Source organism: Apodemus sylvaticus, chromosome 5 (genome assembly GCF_947179515.1).
Source record: "Apodemus sylvaticus chromosome 5, mApoSyl1.1, whole genome shotgun sequence".
NCBI lineage: Eukaryota > Metazoa > Chordata > Mammalia > Rodentia > Muridae > Apodemus > Apodemus sylvaticus.
The window spans coordinates 56465685-56493459 of record NC_067476.1 but is presented as its reverse complement, the minus strand read 5'-3'; the positions used below and the strand labels follow the sequence as shown (position 1 = coordinate 56493459).

The 27775-nt window shown below is 41.8% G+C and overlaps 1 protein-coding gene across 1 annotated transcript in view; it reads left to right on the top strand.

Moving 5' to 3' along the window:
* Positions 1-27775, top strand: part of Pde11a (phosphodiesterase 11A) — a 373525-nt gene that overhangs the window by 217098 nt on the left and 128652 nt on the right. Inside the window, exons 8-9 of the mRNA XM_052181167.1 lie at positions 2426-2493; positions 3378-3470. Of these exons, the coding sequence (XP_052037127.1) occupies positions 2426-2493; positions 3378-3470 (161 nt within the window). The remainder of the gene's footprint in view (positions 1-2425; positions 2494-3377; positions 3471-27775) is intronic.

Below are 27775 nucleotides of genomic sequence, written 5' to 3'. Positions count from 1 at the left end.
CCAAATTAACAAAATTAGAAATGAAAAGGGGGACATAACAACAGAAACTGAGGAGATCCAAAAAATCATCAGATCCTACTACAAAAGCCTATACTCAACACAACTGGAGAATCTGGAGGAAATGGACAATTTCCTTGACAGACACCAAATACCAAAATTAAATCAGGACCAAATAGATCATCTAAACATTCCCATAACCCCTAAAGAAATAGAAGGGGTCATAGAAAGTCTTCCAACCAAAAAAAGCACAGGACCAGATGGTTTCAGTGCAGAATTCTATCAGACCTTCAAAGAAGACCTAACACCAATACTCTTCAAACTATTCCACAAAATAGAAACAGAAGGAACACTACCCAATTTCTTCTATGAAGCCACAATTATGCTGATACCAAAACCACACAAAGATCCAACAAAGAAAGAGAACTTCGGACCAATTTCCCTTATGAAGATCGATACAAAAATACTCAATAAAATTCTTGCTAACTGAATCCAAGAACACATCAAAACGATCATCCACCATGATCAAGTAGGCTTTATCCCAGGGATGCAGGTAATATACGGAAATCCATCAATGCAATCCACTACATAAACAAACTCAAAGAAAAAAACCACATGGTCATTTCACTGGATGCTGAAAAAGCATTTGACAAAATTCAGCATCCTTTCATGCTTAAAGTCTTGGAAAAAACAGGAATTCAAGGCCCATACCTAAACATAGTAAAAGCAATATACAGCAAACCAGTAGCTAGCATCAAACTAAATGGAGAGAAACTTGAATCAATCCCACTAAAATCAGGGACTAGACAAGGCTGCCCCCTTTCTCCTTATCTTTTCAATCTTGTACTTGAGGTACTAGCTAGGGAAATTAGACAACATAAGGAGGTCAAAGGGATACAAATTGGAAAGGAAGAAGTCAAACTATCATTATTTGCAGATATGATAGTCTACCTAAGTGACCCAAAAAACTCCACTAGAGAACTCCTACAGCTGATAAACAACTTCAGCAAAGTGGCAGGTTATAAAATCAACTCAAGCAAATCAGTAGCCTTCCTATACTCAAAGGATAAGCAGGCTGAGAAAGACCTCAGCCTGAGAAATGACCCCCTTCACAATAGCCACGAACAGTATAAAGTACCTTGGGGTGACTCTTACCAAACATGTGAAAGATCTGTATGACAAGAACTTCAAGACTATGAAGAAGGAAATGGAAGAAGACCTCAAAAAATGGAAAAACCTCCCATGCTCATGGATCGGCAGGATTAATATAGTTAAAATGGCCATTTTGCCAAAAGCAATATACAGATTCAACCTAATACCCAAGTCCTACATTTTTAATGGATTTTTCCCTCATTGAACTGTTCAACTTGCACAAATATACTAATGTATGTTATTAGGCATAAAGGATATTCTAGGTTCTTAGAATCTGAGCCTGAGTACAAATTGAAATTAACTCATATCACATATAAAGTTTTAACTATATATATTTAAGGAAGATAAAATATCTATAGGAAACAATAGTGTATTGCTTGAAAGGCAATGTCCTATACAATCCTGCATTGCAATCCTAATGATAAACATCTGTACTTCAAAGTGCTGTAGTTTTCCTGTTATGCTAAAGACTTTTCATTTGTTTATATGTTGTTGAGAACACAATGAGTTAGTTCGCCAGTGGAAAGTTAGGTACATTTTAAAAGGTACAGGATCACTTTAGAATTGTAGCTTATATTTTTCCTTTGTTTCTACTAAATGGGGCCACAGACTAGCAGCTTTCAGGATCAAATTGTTTTAGTTAGACTGATGTGTTTTGGAAGTCATGTGTCAACACATCTGGTATACTGCTGAGAATGTATTTGAGGAGGGGAGCCTGCACTGAGTCTGTTAGAGGTGTGTGAGCCATTGGGAGCAGGGAGCAGAACTAACTTCGCTTTGGCCTGCATGTGGCCCATAAAATCATGCCATCTTAAGTGTGCATACTGAAACTCTAAAACCCATCCCACATCTTCATAATCCTCTGGGGTAGTTTACATTTAAATTATTTTTATATCGACAAAGATTTTCATCACTAAAACAGTTCATTTACTCAGACACACAGCTAACACTAGAACTGGAATTTGAATTAAGGTTTTCTAAATCCAATGCCTAGGTTCTTAATCACCATGCCACACTGACCCACCCAAACACCAAGGAGGATGCATATATATACATATATATGCAAAAATATATACATATATTTGTATATATACATACACACATATATGGATATATATATGTATATATCCAGTGATCATATATTAAACTGTGGGTATTGCATCAGAGATTAAACTGAGTATGTTAAGTCATCCGCATAATCAGCTATGATATACTCTGTCACAGGGACAGAATGCCAATACTGACAATGTCCACTGTCTCCACATTCCCTCAACAGGGGTCGCTCAAGTGTTGAACAGACTAGACGGGAAACCTTTTGATGATGCAGACCAAAGGCTTTTTGAGGTGAGCAAAGACATTTAAAAGCCAAGGGCATGAACTGAATCACTGGCAGTTTCCTTGCCCACGTGTGTTGGGATAAAAATTAATCATTTTAACATAGTTAAATGATGGAACAGACTTAGAGGAAAGTTTAAGGATTGTAAATATGCAGACAAGATTTGATTGTGCTTTCACCACTGGTGAAAGTTTATGACCTTTTACTTTAGTTTTATTGCAGAATTCCATTCTCTATCCCCCACTTCAGCCCAGTATTAACCATCCTTGTGTTCACACATGGTCAGTCATGAAACCCTTAGCCTGCACTGCCAGGTCTATCTTCCCCCTCTTCCTTTATTTCACAAACTTATATTCCTTTCTGTCTCCGACGGAAGAGGTTGGCTTTCATGTGCTTTTTCATGGACTGTGCCACAACCCAACCCTGCCCATAAAAACTATCATTTTCATTACATCTTTCTCCGTAGCTGGCTCAAAATCAGCCTGGTTGCCTTTAGCCCCAACTTTGTGGTTTCGCTTACTTAGTTTCTTAGCCAAAATATTTTATAGCTTTGCTATTGAAAGGGCCTGCTTTTAGTTAAATAAAGTAGAATAATAAAAACCACCCAGATAAATTAAAGCCACATTGAAACACATTGTATGCTTTCAAATGTGTGAAGTTTTTTTTCACAATATCATTAAAATAATGATTTCTTTTCTCATGTGTAGTGTTAGCTGTAAAGTCCTTACATGACAATAGTAATTAAGAATTTTAATGCACATTTCCCTGAGGTTCACCTCTGAGCACAATAAAATTATATTTTCGGAACTGTCTCTGGTGACTGACTGCTTTCATATTAGATCTTGACTGTGAGTTATTACGGTTTTTAATTAACAGGCTTTCTGTGTCCTAGGCCTTTGTCATCTTTTGTGGCCTTGGTATTAACAACACAATTATGTACGATCAAGTGAAGAAGTCCTGGGCCAAGCAGTCTGTGGCTCTTGATGTAAGTACAATATCATGTCAGTGTCCTGCGCTACAAGACCTTGGTTTTATGAGGTGAAATGTTGTCCTGTTCGTGGGTCTTGATTTTTAAATCTTTCCTTTTTTATGGATAAGATGGTTGTTTATTACTCGCCTTTCTTCTCACATGCTTTATAATAAATACATTAGAAATCTAAATACTCAGAATCTTTTAGAGCACTGTTTCTCAACCTTCCTAATAATGCGACCTTTAATACAGTTTCTCATGTGGTGATTTTAAAGGCTCTCTTCACTGGGTCTCAATTATTTTATAGTCGTGGGTTCAATTGGGCAATAGATGGAGACCCTCTCTTGAAAAGTATGTAGTGTTGCCTGTCATATCAGGGAGTTTGGGGATTCTTGGGAGCTCAACCATGTACTTTCTGTCATTAGTTACAGATTTTCATACTTTATTTCTTAAATAAAGGTAAGTCAATATGTTTTGTCACTGCTATAATCACAGCATTTGTTAGGCAGAGGCAAAAGGATGTGTTTGAGGGTAGCCTGGGCTACATAGCCAGACCCTGTACCTAGAAAACACATGAAAACAATTGTCAGGACTTAAAAAAATATTATGAACTTAGTGTGCATGTGTTTCCGTGAATGCACAGCCTTTCTTTCGTATCCCACAGGGAACCCTAATTCTGAGAATGTACCCAGATCCACTTCCTGCATACATACATTTATAAGTGCTTCCTACCAAGAATTATATTCTGATCCTTGCCTGTCCCCCAGACCCACAGACTTATAAATATTCTCCTTTCCTGTGAATCTCAGAGACTTATTTTGATACATTTTTTTCTCAGCATCTTTGCCATAGATGATACTTAATATTTTCTCCCAGCAAGGAGAAAAAAAACTGAGAGGACAATTGCAGATTTAAAAGACACAAAATTATTGTTATCTAATCTGTCTGCATACTTTTCTTCCTGTTCAGATCATGAGTTCTGAGCTTCATAATTCATTCAGTTTCATAATTTATTTTTAGTGCCTGGGAGGATCCTTTGCACAAAGGAAAGATCTGTGGAATAAGTCTTAGGTGGAGGAATGGGAAAGGGAAAGATGGTAGACAGAAAACATTGGGATCTGGGGTAGTTCTCCTGAGAAAGAATTGCTTTGCTTCTATGAACCGTGTTTATAATGAAGACTAAAGACAGAGTCTTTAACCAATAGGTGAACTGAAAACATGTAGCCGATATATAAGAATCACTACTAAACTAGACATGGTGACATAGGCCTTCAATCCCAGCATTCAGGAGGTAAATTCTAAGCCAGCCAGGATTATAGTGAGATCATGTCTCAAAAAGAAAGAATGTGTGTGTGTGTGTGTGTGTGTGTGTGTGTGAGAGAGAGAGAGAGAGAGAGAGAGAGAGAGAGAGAGAGAGAAGGATGAAAGTAAGAAAGGAAAGGAGAGTTGAAGAGGAGAAAGGAAGGAGAAAGGGAGGGAGAGAGGGAGGGAGGAAGGAAGGAAGAAAGAAAGGAAGGAAGGAAGGAGCCACTACTAGTGAGCTAGAGAGATGGTTCCAGTGGATAATGCAAGTGTGAGGACCAGCGTGTGAATCCCCAGAACCCACATGAAAATTGTACATATGGGTGGATTTGCCAGCTGCCTATAATTCTGTGCCCCTCCCTTTGCATAGATGGAGTCTCCCTTGGGCAACACTGCCAACTAACCCAGCTAGGCCTGGTGATCACTGGGCCTCCATGTGCATGTATGTACACACACACACACACACACACACACACAATCGTACCCACACAACGCAACATGCATGCATAGCACACACACTAACACAGAATCACTACTAGAGCAGGAAGGTCTGTGTGTCAAACTGCTTTCATCTTGTGACTCAGTTGTGAGAATCAAGGGAAATAATTCCTGTGGAGGTTTTATTGAGCAGCCAGTAACGCTGTACAACAACAGACATCATTATGCTCTAGTATACAATAGTATGCTCAGTACCGAGATGCAACTGCGAGAAGGAACAAAAGTCTGTGAATCTGCACTGGCAGCTGTTGAAGGTGTTTCCTTAACTCTCACCAAACTCTGTGTCTCCAGTCTCCTCTCTCGTCGCTTGCAGCTATCCACAAACAGACAAATGAACCACGAACCAGCCAACCCAACTAAGCACATTCCAAATATTAGTCCCAACTAGATCCCAATACAGTGTAACATCATTAGCACGCAGGGAGAACAGTCCATGCCCCGCTGTGTTCTCACTCGCCAGCACCTCGTGGTGCTTCTTCTTCATGTTAAATGACTGGAGTGACGGATTGAAGCATGAAGGGCCAGGTGTCCCCAGAAGAGAGAGTCCATTCTTTCCTAACCCCACAGCTTGAAGGTCTCCGAATACGATAACTTATTTGTGGTCCCAGGAAACACTTTCACCCTGGTGCCACTCAGGGGTCTTCTGTTTTTAAAAGCTATGATGGATACTGCCAACAGTTCCGGATCAACTCAGATGATGACAATCTGAACTTCAAGAACTTGGCTTCCGCTATTGATTTGTTTGTTCCATGGCCTTTTGTCCCAGCAGTCACAAGCAGTGTTCCCTGTTATGTCCTGGTATTACCACCTTGGTTGACCCTCCAACCCTTGACCAACCTTCATGTCACTGGGAGCCAAATCTTGGTGATTGTGACTGGGTGGCACCACCCTATGCCCTGGCTAAGGATCCATTACAAGGATTCTTCAGCACTTAAAAAGCATCATCTGTTGAGAACTACTAAAGCCAAACTCAGGTGTGGCATTTTCCTATACTATGATATATTAACTTCTGAGTGGATATACATCAAATTTATGTACTTATAAATAATACATACAAATACAAACAAATGCAATACTTTTGTAAATGTTTTTATTAAAATATGTATGCGTGTTTATATTATTTATAAGAAACTTAGTTCCATAAAGAATATGAGCTGCTTTATTATACTTTAAATGGTCTAGCAAAATATTAAACAGTAAAATAATAATAACAACCAAGAGGCATCGAGAAAGCTAGAGGGGACAGAACCAAATATAGAATTGTTCTTACAGTAGCAATCCTCCTGCCTTAGGGCCTGAGCTGGATCTTTCTCATTTGCCATTGCAGGCAAGGAAAGATTTCCCGCTCGGCCTGGCCAGACTCAGTTTTTACATATTCCTTTGGTCTTGATTCTACTTTAATTTTCCCACAAAGGCAGTCTTTAGATATAGTTTGTTACTCCCCTGCCTCTTAATTTTCATCAGCAGCACGAGTAAGAGGAAGGAAGCCATCCCTCAGCCACCCTAGAAGCCTCGCTTTCGAAGAAATAACCACACGAGGTTCTGGGCCTGGACAGCTCATAGGAGTGCACCTCTCCTGGAGTTGAGGAGATGCCAGAGAGACTGCACAGAACTGTTCTATCTTTTACGCATCCTTTCCCCCAAGGGGAAAAATAAGATAAAATACCGTATCTCTGACAGTAAGTGTTTTCCTAGTCAGTCCTTATCAGTCTTTGTAAGTGGGGTGGGGACTACCCCGGATTCACTCAGAGCCCCTGAAGGAATGGCCTTTCCTTCATCCCATCTTCCTTCTTCCTTTAACAGAACTAACTCATTCCACCCTCCTCAAAAAAAAAACTGATTTAAATGCATTTACTTAATGCTAGCTATTAATTCCTAACCTTTAAATTGTATTGACTTAAATCATCATATCAAATTATACAAATTCATGTATATTTGCATGTATATTTAAATATATTTATTTATATAATGCTTTGTTCCACTGATCTTGAAAAATCATCCCAGATTTCATTGCCTTAAGAATATTCTGAATATATGTTCTGCTTTTGCACTGATGTCTCCTGCAGAAGGAGCCAGTGGCCTCAGCCATTTCAGGTGGGAGACAACACTCACGTTCGAACACACAGTGTGGGTAAAAGACAGTGCTCGCATTTGCACAGGCCTGGTTCTAATCTGGACTAAGCTCTGATTGCATGGCTGATGCCGCTGGACATTCTGTATAAGTTCTCAGTTATTTCCTACAGCAAATGAGCAGAAGAAAGTGTCGTAACACTTAGGGACAGTACTCAGAAGCGATATTCAGTTATAATTGGCATATGTGGTGCTCTCTTTCCAGTGGCTCCACATCTGTGGATTCAACCGTGGGTGGGAATGATCCTTAAAAAAAATGATATCTGTAGTAAACACATGCAAACATCTCCCCTTGGCCACTATCTCCTAAATAACACAGAACCACGGCTGTACACAGCTTTTGCACTAAGCTTCCTAGGGTAAGCAGTATAGAGAAGACAGCCTATATGAGGGTGCATACCTTATACACAATACCAAGTCACTTTAGAGAAGGTATTGGAGGATTTGGTCTGAGGGAGAGAGTCATGCACCCACACTCTTAGAGCTGTGGAAAAGAGCTAGCCTTAGCAAAAGTTAGGCGTTTGTACTGACCAGTGCATTGCTACCTTTGATCTCCGTTGAATTCTGTCTGCACATCCTCAGATTAATTTAAGGCTGTGCTGGTCAAGGGCCATAACTCCTTGCCTGTTTGGTTAGGCAGATCACTTCCTGCTTCAAGTTTGAGTCCAAAATAGATTAGCCTTTCTTTCATTCTTTGACTCAGGCTCTGCAAACTACATCACTGCCAGGCATCATTATAGTGTACTCTGGCACCACTGCAGTGCACCCTGGCATTTCTGCGGTACACCCTGGCACCACTGCAGTGCACCCTGGCATTTCTGCAGTATACTCTGGCATTAGTGCAGAACAGCCTGGCACCACTGCAGTATGTTGCAGAAAATATTTTAAAAATCTCAGCGCAGGGTTCCTTCCTGTCTTAATGGTTTATGTCTCAGATGATAGACACACATAGAGCCTTCATATTCTAATATGCCTTAGGTAGCACAATAGCTGGGCAACTGCCTACTATCCATGTTGCTAGAATCTATTTTCTTAGTGATAACTCTGAGTTACTGCTTATTAATCTCTGTGTTCTATCTGGGCTGTGCAGTATACCCCGGCACCATTGCAGAACACCCTAGCATCTCTGCAGAACACCCTAGCATCTCTGCAGAACACCCTAGCAAGCACCTCTGCAGAACACCCTAGCACCTCTGCAGAACACCCTGGCACCACTGCAGGTGTGGCTATCCCAGAGCAATTTCTGATGCCTCTGGGTATGTCCAGTGCCTGTCACCTGTGTTCCCATGTTTGCTTCTGCAGAAAGTTACAGGACCTGGAAATTACAGCTTCATATCCAACTTGGCATAGAAGGAAGTCTCTTCCTGTTGCCACATGCGGGTCACTTCAGCTCATTTTAGTCACAATCCACCAGAGGTAAAAGACAGATGTGTGAGCTACGTGTCTTCTACTTCTCTGGTCTTTAAAAATGGAATGACTGCCATAGAATATAGATTTTATTTAATAATCCAAATATCAGTCCAATTATCTTGGTGACTGCTTTTCTGACTTTCTTATAATTTGGTTATAAAACTCTATTGTTAAAATTCATTTACCTAAATACATAATATTAATACCACACAGCTCTTAAATGCTCTTAAAGCGGGATGATGGAACAAAGAAAGAATTTACAATCATTTTAACAAATTTACTTTTATGATCTTGATGTCCATTCTGCACCAGCAGCCAAAAACTCCAGAAGAGATGCATTTCTTTTGGCTCATATTTTCCCAGAGGGAGGTCCTCGGAACAAAAGGGAAACTTTACCTCAAGGTCAGAACACAGGGCGAGTACAACAGGAATGTAGATGCGGGATATTATGTCCTCATTTGGAGGCTCAGGAATTGTTCTTTGGGGTGTCCTTCACGGTTATTGCAAATGAAGCCTTACCTAATACAGGCGAGAATATTTCCAGGAAGTGTAAGTCTGGGCGGTAAGGGATGCCTCACACGGTTTTATGATCAGAGAGAGGAGAGGAATGAGGGCCCGCCAGAGAGTCAGAGGGCGGCTAGGCAATCGGGAGCTAGGCACCATCCAGCCCGCCTCCCCGGAGCCTCCCATCTCTTTCCTCCTCTCCAATGTTCACAGCAGCCATCCTACTTACTGGCTTCATTACCTCTTGGCTGGGCAATCACAATCTCCTTCTGTGTGTTCCTCCTATAACTGAGTTTAGAGAGCATCACGAGCTGACTCGTAGACCTTAAATCGCTCCCCTAGTACCTATCAAAATACAAATGTCCTGGCCTCTGCGGCCCTCAGAAGTCTCACAGCAAACTGCTTCCCTGCCCCCTGGCTCTCATTTCTCTTCTCAGAGCATTTTATGCTACTTACACACTCAAGTGCTTCATAGTCTACAAATCAGCCACCTGCTTGTCTGCCTTCTGATCCTTAATGTGCCCTCAGCCTTCATCATTCCCTGTCCCAATTACGCCTCCCCACTCAGGACTGTCCTATTATTCGGGGCTTGATTTAAATGTACTCCAGAAAACGTCTAGTTCCGTGCTCATCTTTCTATTGTCCCGTTAGGCCTGTGTATCTTCCTCTGTCTAAAAGTGTGAACCCTAAGTATGTGATTATGTTTTATTCCCTCCCCTCAGTGTTTTTTTACACAGTTGATACTCAGGAAAAAAAAAAGTATTGGATAAGTGAATGCATTTGAGCTGTCTTCCACTGTGGCCTTCCAACCCAAGAATCCAGAAGGGAAGACCTTTGACCCTTTGAGACTGATAACAAAAGAAAGAAGAGTCATTCTTAGTAGAAGGCTTGGCGCCCACAGACTGGAAGAGCGTCTCCTCTGCATTCCCCACACCATGAGTAAAGTTGGTTCTGTGTGGAAGGAAGGAGGGCTGGTTTCAAAGATCTCTTTCCAAACATTGTGTGAAACTCCCTCTATTAGAGTTAAGGAGCCTCCTGAAGCGAGGGGAAGAGATGGTTCTTCCTTGAGCAATCTCCCAAACTCTAAGGAAAATTTCCTCTGGTTGGAAGATTGAAAGAGCTGGACTCCTAGCCTGTGATCAGATGCTAGTTTCTTCTTTCCTGTCCACTTCCCTTTTCCCTCATCCACTGGGCCAGTCAGTCTTCACTCCTGGACGAAGGCAGTCTTAGATGCATCTTCTGATAAACTGAGGTATCGAGTATCTATCTCTATATCGCCTTCTTTCCTGGAGTTAGAGGCCTGGTGCCAAGAGTTTACAATGAGCTACTCTTCTTACTCTTCCTTCCTGCCCTAAACAGGTCCAGGGCAAGGAAGAAGTGGGTGGAGGTGCAGAGCCTTTGCGAGAGGCGTCGAGAGGCATCATCCTCACTGACTTCCAGCTCTCTCTGCACATAAGGAGTTGCTTGCACAAACCCTCTAGGCAACTCCGTGGCGAAACTCTCATGATGACAATTCTTGATGTTGTAGCTTTGCCCCTCCTGACAGGGACCCATCCACCCTTCCCTTTCTGATACTCTAAGTCTGGCACAGTGTTCTTTTTTATTCCTCTGTAGGTGTGGCAAAGATAAGCATGAAGGGGAACTTACTATTCAGGCCATTTTTAAGCATGCAGTTCGGTGGGTTTAAGTGCCTCACATTGTGCATCCCTCACCACCATCTGTCTCCAACCTGAGACCACATCCACAGTACACTAACTCAGCTTCCTGTCACCCGTGGCAACCATCATTGCCCTCGGCCAGTGACTCTGACTTTACTAGAAAGCTCATGTACATGGAAACACGTGTCCCCTTTCGACTAACTTGGCATAATCCGTGGCCCGTGCTGTTCTAGCTGCTGAGGATTCAACAGTGAGAAGATAAATGCTATTTATTATACTCTAGCAGAAAACAGGAGTAGGTAAACAAGATACCAAGAAAGCGTCATGGTAATGTGCCGTAAAGGAGACCACACGATGTCCGGTAGAGAGAGATCATCAGAGAGCTAGTCCTGTGCCTTCCGAGGAGGTATGTGCTTGCTTGTCGCAGTGACAAAATGCCTAGGGAAAACTGCTCAGTGAGAGAAAGGTTTGTCTCTGCTCACGGTTCCACACAGTTCCCCAGCTCCCTGCAGTCTCTAGGCTCTGTCACCTTGCACCTGGGATAAGGCAGAGTATTGCCGTAAAGAGCCTGTGGTACAGAAACTGGCTCTCCTCGTAAGAGTCTAGAAGCCAAGATGAGAGAGGAAAGGAACGGAGTCCCAGCATCCCCTTCAAGAGCAGGTCCCAGTGATCTGCTTCTCCACCTGCGTTCCTCTCTCCTAAACCTTCCCCCACCTCCCAAGAAAGCCTCCCCTAGAGCATTGGGGGATGTTCTGCTCCAAACTATTGCGTGGTTTTCTTGACACAGGAATGGCTTTGCCTTGTTTCTTCTTTTGTTTGGTTTCATCCAAACCCATTTGCTGTATGGTCTTTGTTCTAATTACAATGTGGCTCCTCCTCCTCCTCCTCCTCCTCCTCCTCCTCCTCCTCTTCCTCCTTCTCCTCTTCCTCCTCCTTCTCCTCCTCCTCCCTCTTATTCTTATTCTTGCATCTTTTGAAGACTAAGTATGAGATTTCTGGGACGTAATGGCCCATGCCTGAGGTAATTATCAGGGTACATTCTTGTTACTTTTCAAGCTAGAGTGTAGACCAACTCACAAGCCCTTTGTGTGTCCTAGGACCTCTGCCAGTCCACTGATAACCTCTGCAATCCCCTGGTCATATACACAAAGAGGAGAGCAAGCTGATGTGTTCAGTTCCTAAGCACCGAGCAAGGCGGGTGGATTTAGTGTGATCCTATGATAGTCTTCCCTCCGCCAGGCTCTACAGATTCTAGGTCTCTTACATACAGAGCTGTGTTGTCTGCGCGGCTGGTTTGCTGTGCCTACCCTAGTGCTCGCACAGGACATAGCACATGCATGCAGGAACTATTTGCTGAATTAATCAAGTCCAAGGAAGTACAGGCAAAGATTATAATCATAAAGCACAGGAAGACTCTCCTTCCAGCACACAGTGGGATACTGCTCCCGGGCATTGACAATAATAGTTACAGCAATTCCTGTCCCCACCCTCATTCAGGGCTTTACTAGCAATAACTTCCCCCAAGTCCCCAGACGAAAATTAATTCCTCAGAAGTAGGTGCCATTCAGAAGTCAGAGGACAAGGAAGGGATTAATTTTCTGATTAGTGTAGATACCAGGTCTCCAGGAGAGTGCATAGACACCAGAGAGGGAACAGCACCCTCATGTGGTGGCACGAAGAACATCTCTTTCCTGTCTTAAAGCACTATCAAGCCAATTCTGTTCTGTTGTTGTTTGGTATGTTTGTTTTTTCCTATACCATTGCATCTGTCTAATAATTGACAAAATTTCTCAGATTCTATATTCAGTTTTAGAGAGGGTTTCTATGTTTTCCTTTAGGTGTTGTGGAAAGTAGAGGACCTGTATCAACATCCACCCAGATATTATTTTTTAAGTTAACTTTATTTTTAGAACACTTTTTTCACTTTTCATTGTGTTTTATTTTAAAGATTTGTTCTTAATTATGTGTCTGTGTATTATGTACACATGAGAACAGGTGACCACAGGGGCCAGATGGCATTGGATCCCCTGGGGCTGCAGCTGTGGGAGGGGCTCCCGCTGCCTGGTGTGGGTGCTGGGAACCGAACTTAGGTCCTCTGGAAGAGCGGGGAGTACTCTTAAATGGAGCCGTCTCTCCAGCTTCCTACACCTTAGAGAGTAATTTGCTTATATTGATGGTTTAAGAATGTCACACATATTTTCCATATATAGAACAGCTTCATATTAATAGGAAACTTAGAGAGAATACAGCCTCTCTTTATACCCATACCCTGTTTCCCCTACTTTAGCATCTTACATTATCATAGTGTGTTTGAGTCATTCGTGATCATTGCCGCACACTGGTTCCTAGAGGGTTTCTTTGGTCACCTTTCCGTACTCTTTACCAAATACCTTTCCTGTTTAGGGTCCCAAGATTCCCTCTTGCCTTTAGACATCATGCTTCCTTGGGCTTCTCTTGGATGTCTGCATTTCATGATTTCCTTTTTTAAAAAGCATTTTGGCTCCAGTTTTTAAAAAAAAAAAAAGTATTGTGGCTTTTGGGGAGGAGAGTTAGTTATTTTCTTTTTTTTTCTGAGAATTCCACACATGACCACTGTATCTATATCACTCTTGCCTCTTCCTCTCCCCCTTAAACTCCTCTCTTGTCCCCCCAAACTCATTATCACTTCTTTATGTTATGCACATGCACTCACATGTGCGCGCACACGTGCACAATTTAACCTACCTAGTCCATTTACTTTGTATGATCATGAGACAGTGTTCCAGAGTGCTATACACACTTTGTAAGTCTCTCTATTGGGATTGGCTGCTGTTTTCTCAAGGTTAGACTCTGATTCTAGATGTCGGTGAGGATGGCCACAGGTGACATAGGTGGTTTGCATCATACCAGATCAAGTCTGTGGTACCGTCAGAATGACTTATTCTTGACCTTGATGCCCTGGCTGGGGTACTGTATATCAGGTTGCTTACTGCTGCTCTGATCAGGCCAAGCTGCTCTGATAGCTTCTTTCTTTACTGCACTCTGGACAGAACTGTTCATGCAAAGCTATTCCCAACAACTGAGTGCTGTGTTCCATTTCCTCAAGGGGGAACTAGCTACCCAAATTACTTCATATTTGTCCTCTGTATAATCTTCCTAATTTTCTATAAATCTCTTTATCTGTTCCTTGTTTGGGGGTTATACTCCACTATTTATTTATCAGATACCATCTTATATCAGAGTCTAGGAAAGCAGTTTCTTAACAACAGAAAGGCTGTATGGAGGCTGGAAGATGATCCTGTGCACAGGAGCATGAAAACCTAAGTTTGATCCCTAGAAACCATGTGCAGAGCTAGGTTCAAGTGTGAGCTTGCCATCCCAGCACTAGGACAGAAGAGACAGGTAGATCTTGGGCCTCGCTGTCCAGCCTAATTGGTAGGCCCCCAGGTCAGAGAGAGACACTGTCTTAAAAATATAAAATAGGAAGTATCTGGGGGAACACCACCTCTGGCCTCTATGACTACTGCACACACACACACACACACACACACACACACACACACACACACGTACCTACATGTGAACACACATATACACAATGCACATCTATGAGTATACATGCACAGAGAATTTCCAGATGTTGGAAATGAGTAAGTGCTGCATTTCTAATAACCCTGTCATCATTCGTGTACTGCAAACACTTTAATGGGATCTGTGAAGTCTGCATGACATGATCATTAATGTAACTGTCTTAGTCACCATTCTATCGCTGTGAAGAGATTCTATGACTAAGGCAATGCTTATAAAACAAAGCATTTCCCTAGGGGCTTGCTTACAGTCTCAGAAGCTTAGGCCATTGTCATCACGGCAGGGAGCATGGTGGCAGGCAGGCAGGCATGGTGCTGGAAAAGTAGTTGAGAGCTACATCCTGATCTGCAGACAGACAGTACGAGCTGGACCTAGCACAGGCTGTTGAAACTTCAAAGCCCACCCCCAGAGACACACTTCCTCTAACAAGGCCACACCTACGCCAACAAGGCCACAGCTCCCAGTCCTTCTAATCCTTTCAAATAGTGCCACTTCCTGGTGACCAAGCACTCAAACATAAGAGCCTCTCGGTGCCATTCTTGGTCAAACCACCAAAGTAACGAATCACCTACTACATACTAAAAACGTAATCCTTACCAAAACATACTGGATATTTCTAAATGACATGAGTCACCATATAATGCTTCACATGATTTCAGTCTATCAGAGGACAGAGTGAGGGGGAGTGTGACTGCTGCCCTGTGTGACAGTCTTAGGACAGAAGGTTCCTACCACATATAGGAGAAGCATCTAATTCAGAGAGCTTTATCCAAGACAATTCTCAGGAACACTCCAGGAAAAAGGAAAGTTGCAGGTGAGAGTGTAGAGAACTCAGTGGCAAGCTGTTCAGAGGAACTGAACATCTCTGCACATCAGAAGACAGGCAAGCATGAGGTCACAAAGGACAGTTGTGTTACATGGAGGGACCTGAATTTGACTCTAAGAGCAGTAGAGAAGGATTGAGCAGTCGTCAGCAGCCGGGCCATGTGATTCATTTGACATTTTAGGGAGATCATTCTGCCATCTACAGAGAGACTAGTGTCAGTTCTTTATAAACACAACTGTGTTTCTAACAAGAAGTTGACTGTGTTCTCACTTTATCTCCTGCTGAGCAACATTTGGTGGTTTTCCCAAATCAAATCCGTCTTTATAGGATTTGTCACCACTGCTGTGGTCTGACAAATGTGCTTCAGGACTATGGACCAAGTTCCCAAACACAGCAGATGTTCGGTGGAACGAAACATGGTTCCCATGGAAACCTTAGGAAGGAACTATTACTTGGAAGCACGTGTTCTGGCGTGCTTGGAATTTTTTTCTTTCTGTGGTTTATGTTTCCATTACTTCAGTTTTGTGGTGTGATGTTTTGGGTGCTTGTGAAGTGTTTCATTAGGCGGATGTCTGTCTTTTTGCCCAGCACTGTGTGATGTGCGTTATAGAACAATCTTCACACGAGAAGACAGCAAGATTCCCACCTGACTAGTGAGCACATGGAGGCTCAGCGGGGTCTAGAAACTTGCCGAGATGGGTTTTGTGGCTTGCATTACTTGGCTGGCTACAGATCTGAATTCAAACTCAGGTCTGGGCTTCAAGGGCCCATGTCGCCATCCGGGATGCAAAGGGTTGTCTGGAGACCATCTTCTCAGTTGTAAGGCCGTGCTCACCCCTGGGACCAGGACAGCCGCCATGATGGAAGTGGGAGAGAGACATCCTGAAAATCCTGCTCTGACAGCCAAAGATACACAGAAACCCAGTCTCAAAAAATAAAACCAAAAACCAAACCAAAACAAAAACAAAACAACGACGACGACGACGACAACAACAAAATAAACAAAAACCTTAAAGTGAATGGAACATGTGGCCAGAGATTCATACTCCTAGGGACTCTGGTCGCTTGGGTGTTGGACAGCTCAGTTTCCAGGTCAGCTAAGCATCACAAGGCTCCAATGTGATTACTGTACTGAGTGTTTCTTTCCTAGCACTTGCCTTCAGTGTGACCCTAAAGGTCATGTTAGATCTTTACAAAAGACTTAGTGTAACTAATATGCAAAAGCATATATATATATGCTTGGTATATAACACACACACACACACACACAGACACACACACATCACTATGTGTAGGGAGTTTGGAGTTTGTATGTAAAATGGATCTCACAAGCTCATATATTAGAGACCTTGGGTCTCAGCTGTTTGGTAAGGACATAAAATCTATAAGAGGTTGGATCTACCTAGAACAAGCTAATTCCTGAGGAACAGGATGAGAGGATCATAGACTAGCCATGTAGTTTTTGATGGAGTTTTTTATTATTACTTCTTCCTGGTTCATAGAGATGTGAGCAAGTGACTTCACATGCCCACCACCATAGAACCACCTGCCTCCATGACGTCCCCACAGTAACAAACTATGTGTCTTAAAACTGTGAGACAGAACAAGTTCTTCCTTCAAGATGCTTCTCAATGGGCAACTGGTCAGAGTAACAAGAAAAGCAGTTGGTGCACAGGGAATTATATTAAATAACTAAAAGAAAGAATTAAATAGCTTTATCTACAGTCTCTAAGCCCTACCTGTGAGTATTTTGTCTCATGATTCCTACCATGTTCTTGAATGGTCTGAGGTGAGAATGTAGATTTATTCACTCACTTTGTCCACAAAACTCTTTGATATTAACTTTAACTTCTACCCCGTTGGAGATCAGAGAAGCCTGGCATTTGATACCTAAGAAGACATAGAAAACCCAGTCCTGGAGAGGCCCTCAATCTGGTAGGCCCATAGGTCAGGGATACTGATAAATTCTGAAGCAGCCAAGACCAAGTAGGTGACCTTTGCCTCAGCCACAAGGGTTCTCCTATGGAAATAAATAGCAGTAGCTCAGGACTTGGATCTAGGGAAATGTCCATCTGTTCCAGCCTCTCCCCCATTATTGAACACTGTCACCTGGTGAGCAAGCTTAAGTCCCCAACGCCTCTGTGTTAATGCATTTGTTTCAAGAAATATGGTCATTAGTAAACAACCCTTCCAGTAGCCATAAAGCTCGGTTTGACCTCATCAGATCCAACCACAAACCTGTGTTCAAACTGCACACACATGGTTAAGTCCATCCCATGCTATGGGATAAAATTTAAGGCTCAAAGGCAGAGAGGGGTGGGGGGAACATTAACAAACAGCAGACATTTATACTGAAGTGTGGTGGCAGAACAAGAGCTCATATCCTGATTGTAGAGGAATGGGATTGTTTCTCCCAGAGGACCCATCTCCTATGATCTCTGTGCAGTTCACATCAGCCCTGACCTCTGCAGAGATGGTGAAGAAGCTTCCATCACTTCTTTGCAGAGAAGGGAATTAGGTCAATTAGACAAGCCTTACTTACAGAATTATCCTTGTCTGCAGGAAGAACTCTTTGTACTAACCAAAGGCCAAATTATAATGATTTCCAAAACCCTTATCCAATCTTCTCTTACTTCCCTCTTTTTCTCTCTGTCTCACTGGCCTCCTCGTTTGTCCCTGAAGAAGCTAGACACATGCCTGTCACTGGGCCTTTGCAACCTATACCCTGTCCTAGATATCCATGTGTCCTTCCTGCAACACCTCCACACATGTGAAGTTCCCAGCACTTCCTCAGATCACACTACTGACTGGGAACCAGGTCTTTGATACTGGAGGCTTTGGGGGACACTTTTCATGTTCAAACTAGAATGATCAGTGTGTCCCCTCTTTGCCCCTTTTGCTCTAGACCAGTGGTTCTCAATACGTGTGTCTCAACCCCTCTGAGGGTTGAACAACCAGTTAACAGAAGTCACCTAAGACCATCAGAAAACCCAGATATTTACCTTCTGATTCATAACAGTAGAAAACTTACAGTTATGAAATAGCAACAAAAATATTTTTTAATTTTCTTTAAAAAAAATTTTATTTACTTATTATGTACACAATGTTCTGCATGCATGTATGCCTGCAGGCCAGAAGAGGGCATGAGACCTCATTATAAATGTTCGTGAGCCATCATGTGGTTGCTGGGAATTGAACTCAGGAAGAGCAGTCAGTGCTCTCAACCTCTGAGCCATCTCTCCAGCCCAACAAAAATAATTTTATGATTGGGAGTCACCCTAACATGAAGAACTGTATTAAAGGGTCACAGTATTAGGAAGGTTGAGAAACCACTAGCCTAGAGGTAAGTCCCAGCAAAGCCATGTAAACACCAGTGTATTGTGGAGTTCTTCTGTAATCAGTATAATGTGTCCCTCTAAAATAAATAAAATAAAAAAACACTCCAGTGGCCCTTATGATTATTTAAAAAAGCTATGGGGTGAGACACATATGCAAAAGAAGTAGATATTCAAGATGTGAATATGCAGAAATATGGTATTAAATGAAACTAGAGCTCTAATAATTCCAGATATATAAATTTTAGGCTTGGAAAACCTTGGTGCATGTTGTGATTGTTTTAGAAATAGCAATAATCAATCCAAGCTTGCTCAATTAGTCCAAAAGAATGCTATGTTCTCCTCTGCTCTTTATAACAAACTAGAGAAACAAGCAAGCAAAGAGTTCATTAGAGATGCATTTGTGAGGCATTAATACATTTAATAACTTTCATGATTAAGAAAAACAGCCCCACTTTAAAACAGATCGTAAGAAATACAGCCGCTGTGGGAATGAAACGCTTATTTTAAAACACGTATAAATTATAGTCCAGTATGCATACGTAGAATCACACTATCAATCACAAAGACCTCTTTAATTTCAGTGTTAATGGTTGAAATCCTCTGTGACAGACGAGTAGGAACTGAGAAAAATAGAAAAATCATTACCACGTGAAACTTTCCCCAAAGAAAATGGCTGTCTCTTTCTTCCTAATGACATTTACACGATTGAAATGAATAGGCGTTTCCTGACAGTTATATAACAGAAATAAGCCAGTTCATATCATCTCTTATAATAACTTTTGTCCATGGGTATTAGGATGGGTTTAATTAATGTAATAATAATCAAACGCCATATGTATCATATACGTTAAACAATATCTAATATGCATGCACTGTAATCTCACTTGGAGATCTCACCTACCAACCACAATCTTATAATGCAGAAGGGAACTAGGAGGTAATAAAAAACACCGAGTAAACCACAAAATTCATATAATAGAATCCATGCACTGGGCTCATGTGCTCGGTTTTAGACACAGTCCCTACCACAAGCTTAAAATGCTATTGGTTCTGCTCATTCTTCATGGTAACCATTCAACTCAGCATCAGTTGTTCTGACCCTCTTTTTTCAGGGCCCATGGTAGGATTACTTTTCCTCCATGGTTAGAGTGAAAGGAACGTGAAACTTGCTCTTCATATAGTTTGAATCAGAATGGCCCCCATAGGCTCATATATTTGATTGCTTAGTTACCAAAGAATAGTGTTATTTGAAGAGATTAGGAGGTGTGGCCTTGTTGGAGGAAGTGTGTCATGGGGTGACCTTTGAGGTTTCCGGAACCCATGCCAAGCCCAGTGTCTCTTGCTGCCCGTAGACCCTGATGTAGCTCTCAGCCACTGCTTAGCACTACCACCATGCTCGCTAACATCATGACAGCAGACAAAACCTCTGAAACTGTAAGCAAGCCCCCAATTAAATGATATTTTTATAAGAATTGCTGTGATCATTCTCTCTTCACAGCAACAAAACAGTCACTAAGACACTCTGGTGGATGGAACTTAATTGGAAAGGGAAGATATCTTCTTCCTTTTATTCACAAGGAAACTGACCCTTGAGCTAAGAAATTAGGCCAAAATTATAAGGCTAGTGGAGTGAGGATAATGAGTTAAAATGCCAAGCAATTCTGCTTCCCAATGTTGGCATCCTAAATGGTGAGGATCAGGAAAACCAAGTTTGCCAACTGGACAGAAATGGCCAGCACTGAGAATTCTTGCTGATAATTCATTTTTAAAAAAAAACTGTTTTACATAAACAAGATGAAATGCTACTTCTGACCCCACAGACAAGAGACAACGAACTCATACTACAAGTCAATGGTAACTCAGTGATGAGGTCTGGTTCCTCTGCTCAGAAATTTAGTGGCCTCACTCACATGGCTGTGTGCCTTCCAATAGCGTGCTAATCAGATTGCTTTTGGAAGTCAAAGGCTTTAGAGAAATATTCATTGAAACAGATTTCATAGTGTTGTTTCAAATCTCCATTTCCAATAGAATTAGGAAACAAAAAAGAATTCCAGGAACAAAAATTACAGTTATTAAAATACCTAAAGAAACATTTCTAGCCTTCATGAATGAAGGTATTCAGATCACATTTGGGGCTTGGGAGAAGATGCAGTCAAATTTATCTTTTTTCCTCTCTGCTCACACTCTGACATCCGACCTGTAGACTTTGGTAGAGAAAATTCGGGCCATTTTAACATGGAAAATGCATGGTTAGGCTTTAGCCAGTGTTTTTTTTGTTTTGTTTTGTTTTGTTTTTGTTTTTGTTTTGTTTGTTTGTTTTGTTGTTGTTGTTTTTACAGAATTTCCTCCAAATTAGCAGCATCAGCTTTAACTGGAAACTTGTTAAACATGTAAATTCTCAGGCCCCACTCAGAGCAACTGAATTGGGAACTATCTATATTCTAGAGTTTGTGACCCACTGAATAATAAGAGTTAAAGTGACCGTGGATGGCGGCACTTCTGAAATATAACAAAGCTAGGGAACTGCAAGCTCTGGAATTCCATGGTAAGATTTCAGTGGAAACCCTTGACAAGCTGTCTTGGTACAGTATAGGTTATAAGAGAATAGATATTGGCCACATTTATCAGTCAGAAGATGTAGGAAGCTATTCAGTGTGAGAATTGGAGGGAGTTTTGTGATTTTACATTCAAAATGTAAGAACAGAAGAGAAAAGGAAAAAGATGACATTGGAGAGAAGCCATAAATGTAAAGAGGGGCTGAGTCTAAGGATTAATAGTCAGTGAGCTGACCTGTGGATGGGAGAGTCAGTAAGGTACCCCATGGTGGAAGAGTCAGTGAGATACCCCATGGATGAACGGGTCAGTGAGATACCCCATGGTGGAAGAGCCAGTGTTTAGAGAATGGTAGAGCTGATATTTTATTTGCAGGTATGTGCTTGTGTTTGCTTTAATGAAACTCTGTTCATCTTTCCAAAACAACAGAAGCTAGCAGTGAGGGGAGGGAAGGAAAGGAGATGGAAGAAAGAAAATGGGAGGGGAGAAGACAGAAGGGAGGAAGGAGGGAAGAAACCCTTATGTTTACTGAACTTACAAATGCCTGTCCTGAGTGGCTCTGTGGAGTCTCACACTCAGTAGGTTGATGATGTACGACAAACTATGAAAGAACTTAAAGACTAAGGCAAGATTTATATACAATGAAGATTTGCATTCATTATAAAGAGGCTATGCATCTCTGTGCTTTCCATGTTTAAGGCCAACCTCGCCTATAGTTTTAAAGATAAAGACACCCAACTGCTGAGCTCCATGAAAGGCAGAGGCAGCACATGTCAGGGAAAGCTTAATCCAGTTCTGTTTCTCTATGGCACATTATAAACCAATATCCAAAGCTTTGTGCATCTAAACAAGTAAAAGTGTTATTTGCTCATAATCTTATGGGTCAAGGCTCCCAGAGAGTCAGGATGGGTAGATCATCTATGCCCCTATGGCACAAACAAGCTCAGGGAGACTTCCGGAGAGCGAGGATGGGTAGATTATTCACCTCACCACGGTACTAACTGAGGGGGTGAAAGGCTGGAGGTTCCATTTCAAGATGGAACTTGAACTCACACATTTGTAGGGCTTCTGTCTTTCCACTTGGTGTTTCAACCTCTAGGTTTCTCCATGTGGCTAGAGTTCTTGAGACTACAGGGTGGCTATTTGGTTTTCTATAAAGTGGCTCATGGCTACAGGAGGGAATACTTCAAGAATCAGGAAATAAAACCTTCTAGGTTCTTCTGGACTGGGCCCTGAAGCAACACTGTGCATATGACCTATTAGTTAAGCCGTCACAAGCCTTTCCCTTACTGAAGAAGGTGCAGAGACACTGCCTTTGACAGGTGGCCTTCTTAATCTGCCACATGAAATATGCTGGTTGAAGAAGCTGGAAAGAACCCAGATGTCCCTCAGTGGAGGAATGGATACAGAAAATGTGGTATATTTACACAATGGAATACTACTGTACAATTAAAAACAATGAATTCATTAAATTTTTAGGCAAATGGTTGGAACTGGAAAATGTCATCCTAAGTGAGGTAACCCAATCACAAAAGAATACACATGGAATTCAATCACTGATAAGTGGGTATTAATTAGCCCAGAAGCTCTGAATACTGAAGACACAATTAGCATATCAAATGACTCCCATGAAGGAGTAAGGAGAGGACCCTGGTCTTGGAAAGGCTTGATCCAACATTGTAGGGGAGTACCAGGACAGAGAAAAGGGAGGGGGAAAGATAGGAGAATGGATGGAGAGAAGAGGACTTATGGGACATATGGGGAAGGGGGGACTGGGAAAGGGGAAAGCATTTGGAATGTAAACAAAGAATTTAGAAAATAAAAAAGCAAAAAAGAAATACACTGGCTGAAGCCACAGGGTTTTCACTTCTGGCAAGCACACAGGTGCTGATGTTTAGTGACTTAGTGGCAAAGGCAAAGGACAGTTAGGGCAGCAAACACTTAAGCATCAGTTCTGCCATTAGGCATGAGCTGATGAGTTCTAGTCCAGGATCCCTTTTAAGGGCTTCCTTTAAAACTTAGATTGAGATTTGAAGTGAGGTCTTCAGTATTATACTTTTGATCTAGGTAATGAAAGATTAAGTTAATCATAGATTTGCTTCCAACCACAATGAGCAATCAAGAAAGGTGAGGGTCCCACATGAACTGTGTTCACCGATGTGTCTGTTGCTTTTCTGTTGCTGTGATAAGACACCATGCCAACTTAAGGAAGAGGGTTCTTAGACTTGAATGCTGTCCTGGATGAATGAGAGCCCGTGATGACACAGTGGGTGCAGCATAACCAGCAGTGGGCTTGATGGCCAAAACAGGAAGCTGAGAGTTCACACAGCAGAGAGCAAGCGTGAGGAAGAGAGAGATGACAGAAAACCGCGTGAGGCATTTAATCTCAAAGTCCAGCCCCACCCCTGTGATACACACTTTCTGCAGCACTACTGCACCTTCCAAACCTTCCTAAACAGCGCCACTTACTAAGAACCAAGGATCCAAATGCCCAAGACCATGTGGGACAATTTTCACTCAAACCACCAGAACCAGGATGTCAAAAAAGAAGCCCAAAGTGTTTACCACACAGATTTGGTTATAGAAAGCACACTGTAAATATGTGATGCTATGAACTTCATATGTGACCCTTTTCCACATAGCAGAAGAGCAGCTGATCCTAAAGTCATCTAACTAATAAGTATATTATTTATTATCCCAGATTAACCATATATATTCTATTCTACTTGAAATTTTGAAAGTTCAAGGAGCTGGAGAGATGGCTCAGCAGTTAAAATCACTGGCTGTTCGTTCAGAAGTCAATTCAGAGTTTAATTCCCGGCACCTACACTGCAGGTCACAATATACCTGAATCTAAAGGCATCTTCTGGTGTGCAGATTCATTTAAACAAAGAATTCATTCATTCATTCATTCACCCATTCAGACAAAGCACTCATATACATTAAATAAATATTTTTCTAAAATGTTCATCTCCATAGATTTTTAAAAACTGTGGCATACATTTGAAGATAATGATAACCAATTACATGGTGGACAGTTATCTGAAATAGCTCCTCAGAACATTCCATCCCACTAGACAACAGGACAGTTTCTGAAATTTTTGACAATAGAAACCGATCACTCTCAATGCAGCTCTCAGGCACCATGTTTTAAATGCTGTCAACATTGCTTTAACAATTCCAGGAGTATGGGCCTTCACACAGCTAAATAAACACGCTGTCAGGTCATCCCAACTAAATTGGCTTCTCTACGAAGATTGCTGCCTTTCTTAGCTGGAGGATCACAGCTGGTGGCAAACTTGATTATGTCAGAGCTCATCATAGAAATTATTTGGGATTTTGCTGCAAATCAGCTCAGCAAAAGTTGAGTGTCCTTTACTCTGCATTTGTCACCAAGAGTCACTTGGCCACCAGAACCATCAATGTGTCGAATCTGTAAATAGATGAAGCCCCTTTCCAGGGAGACAGCCAGTCTGGAGCCTCACAGGGGGGAGGGGGCTTTATTCTTCCCTCTGTGAAGGGTTCTTCACACCCTGCTTCTGTGGTTAACTTTTCATTTCAGGAGCAAATGACTGACCACCCATTTAACATAACATTTGGGACTAGAGCTCTGCCCTCAGCCACCTTAGGTTCCTAAGAACTGCAAGATGAGCATTTGGCTCAGGTCTTACCACACCAGACAGAGCTCAAAGCTTGGCACACTAGTCCTGTTTTGTAGCTCTGTTCACTGCTCCTCTCTTGATCTTTCCTGCTGTGCGGTCTCCACACGAAAGTGTTGACTGTTTCCTTCTGCCGGTCTCTGGCTTGATAATGGCTTTATCTTGCTTTCTTCTGTTTTGCTAGGAGCTAGTTCAATCCATAAGTTAATTAAAGTGATGAGGTTCACCAGTAGTGATTTATCTGAGAAACTGTAGAGAATGCGTTGAGTCGGAGCTCATCAACAAAACTGAGTTACTAGTGTCCACTTCTAAATACTTTGTAAATTAACGGTGACACAAAAGATAAATCCATCTGGGATAGAAATTGCCTTGTGAAAGTTTAATGTGAGTTCAAGTGTCCCAGGGATCTGATGTTTACTTTCCTATGTAAGCTTTATACTAATTTTATTTAGCTGTCAGAAAAATTAACTACTGTGTATATTGTGGCCAACCCCTCACAAGCTACTGACATTTTTCATAGAGAAAGACAGTGTAGATATTATTATAACATTTTGCAATTTTTCTTCCAAACTATTAAGATACATTTAATGATTTTTTATCTGATCAAACATACTATTATCTAAAATATATACTGCACCTTGATCCTTGCTATGCAGCAGAAAGCTTGGGAAATTATAAAATTAATATGTCCTGGAATTGTAGAAGGATCCTTTAGCTTAGCCAAGAATGCTCAAAACTAATAGTTAACTTGTATGTCTTTTATGTGTTGTTAAATTCTGTCCTTAACTATAAGAATTTGCTTGATTTTTGGTCATCAAATGTGCTGCATGATTTTATTCATATATAAGATAGTGATAATTTTCTTTTAAAGATTGGCTTGGCTGGAAGTAATCAGAAATTACTTCTTTTCTTTTCCTGCAATTCTGCCACAGATGGTAGGTTAATGAGGTTATGTAGTTCTATTCATTTTTGAGGACTGTTATAATATAACAAAATAATACCACAGGCTGGATGGCTATAACCCTGGAAATTAATCCCATATTTCTTGAGTCTTAAGGTCAAGGTCAAGATTCCCAAGGTTTGGTCTCTTGCAACCTTCAGTTTTGACTTACAGATGGTTGTCTTCTCGGTGTGTGATTACATGGTCCCTCCTTACTCTGCATGTCATCTGTGTCCTTTGTACTAAGGTCCTGTGCTTGTAAGCACACCACTCACGTTGGACTGGGTGCACTCACTGGACCTCATTTTGCCTTAATTACCCCCTCACAGATCCTGTCTCCAAATATGGCGACATTCTGAGAGTTAGAGAATTCAGTCTGTGGATTTGGCGGAGTGAGACACACAATTCAGCTCATAGTAGAAGCATTGTGGAAAATATTCAATGCGTTTGGTAAACATCCAGATTAAATGTTCCAAAGAGAAACTCGCTGGGAGATACGGGGATGGATGGAGGAAAATGAGTATCTTGGAATACAGCTTAGCATTGTCCGTAGTTTTTTTTCTTACTCCTGTTGACTTGGGTCAGGGAGAAGTGGAGAGACCGTGTGACGGGCTAATAGGTAGGCTTGAATTTCAGTTTAATGGTGAATCATTTTAGCATAAATATATCTCATTATTGCCCATGTGAAATACAGTCCTAACTAGTCCTTCCTGTATTCGCCTTGTCTGACACTGTTACCCATTCCGCTCGGTTTATGCTCAGGTATGGTGTCTGTTTTTATTTCATCAAGGAAACAACACCATTTCAACCTGTTGATAAAGGAAGGCAGGGGGGAGATAGGAGGTAGAGATTCTTTTCTTTGAAAATGGTCTTACGTTTTATATGTCAGTCCACCAAATACACTGTGACAGCTGAGTGTCAAGCAGACTCCTAAGGGCAGGTTCCATGTTGGTGATCAAAACTGATGCTAATCTTTGATTTCAAGGTCTTGTCAACCAGCTTCTCATTGGTAAGATACCTGAGAAAAACAAAGATTCATGATTTCATGATCACTTAGCCTGAGACAAGTCTGAGAGCCCTAGCTGGTCAACTCAATGCATCTGTGAAGAAAGGGGAGACAGAAGAGAGAAGCTAAGGACAAAAGGAGCCCTTCGGAGGAATGTCACCAGTGACCTGCTTCTTCCAATCAGGCCCCACCTCCACAATCAAACCTTCTACCTTGAGCTCTTGAGGGACATTCCGGACCCAAAGCACAATAATGGTGCTAGAGCTCTAGGTGGGGACACTGGCCATTGTGGTGATCGATGTATAAAGCATCCTCTTCACTCAAAGGATACAAGTTTGGAGAAGTGGTTTCTTGAAGTGATCAGGTAGATCCCTCTGAAGACATGAGAGTCTACCTAGTGTCAAAGGTGGATCCCTGCCAGGCAGTGAGGATAGAGGAATCTCTCAGGTGCAGAAGAACTGAGTGGTTAAAAGATCCAAAAACAGATGAGGAGACAGAAAGGGGCAAGCGGCATTAGGGGCAGTTGGAAGGGTATCAACAGCCAAACGGTGCAGGGCCTACTAGGTCCCTGCAGAGAACTAGTTAGCCTGCTGGCCTAAAACCTATAAGCAATCTGTAGGCTGTGCCGGAGGAAATGTGGCAGATTTGTGGGAATCTGATGGTTTTCACCTTTCAGATGAAATGATCAGATTTTGACCGTTAAGTTTACTCTGTCTGATGGTTTTATGGAGAAGAGAAGCATTCATTGTCTCAGCTGAGAGGTTATGATGGACTGAAAGGAGAGGCGGAGACACAGCAGGGGCGATGCCTTTTGGGATGAGGGAAACAGTTCAGAGGGAAAAGCCAGGGATAATCCCGAGGCTTCTGCTAAATAAATTGCAGTATTGGGCACTACTTACCAAGTCAAGAAAGACTGTGAGAGAAAAGAT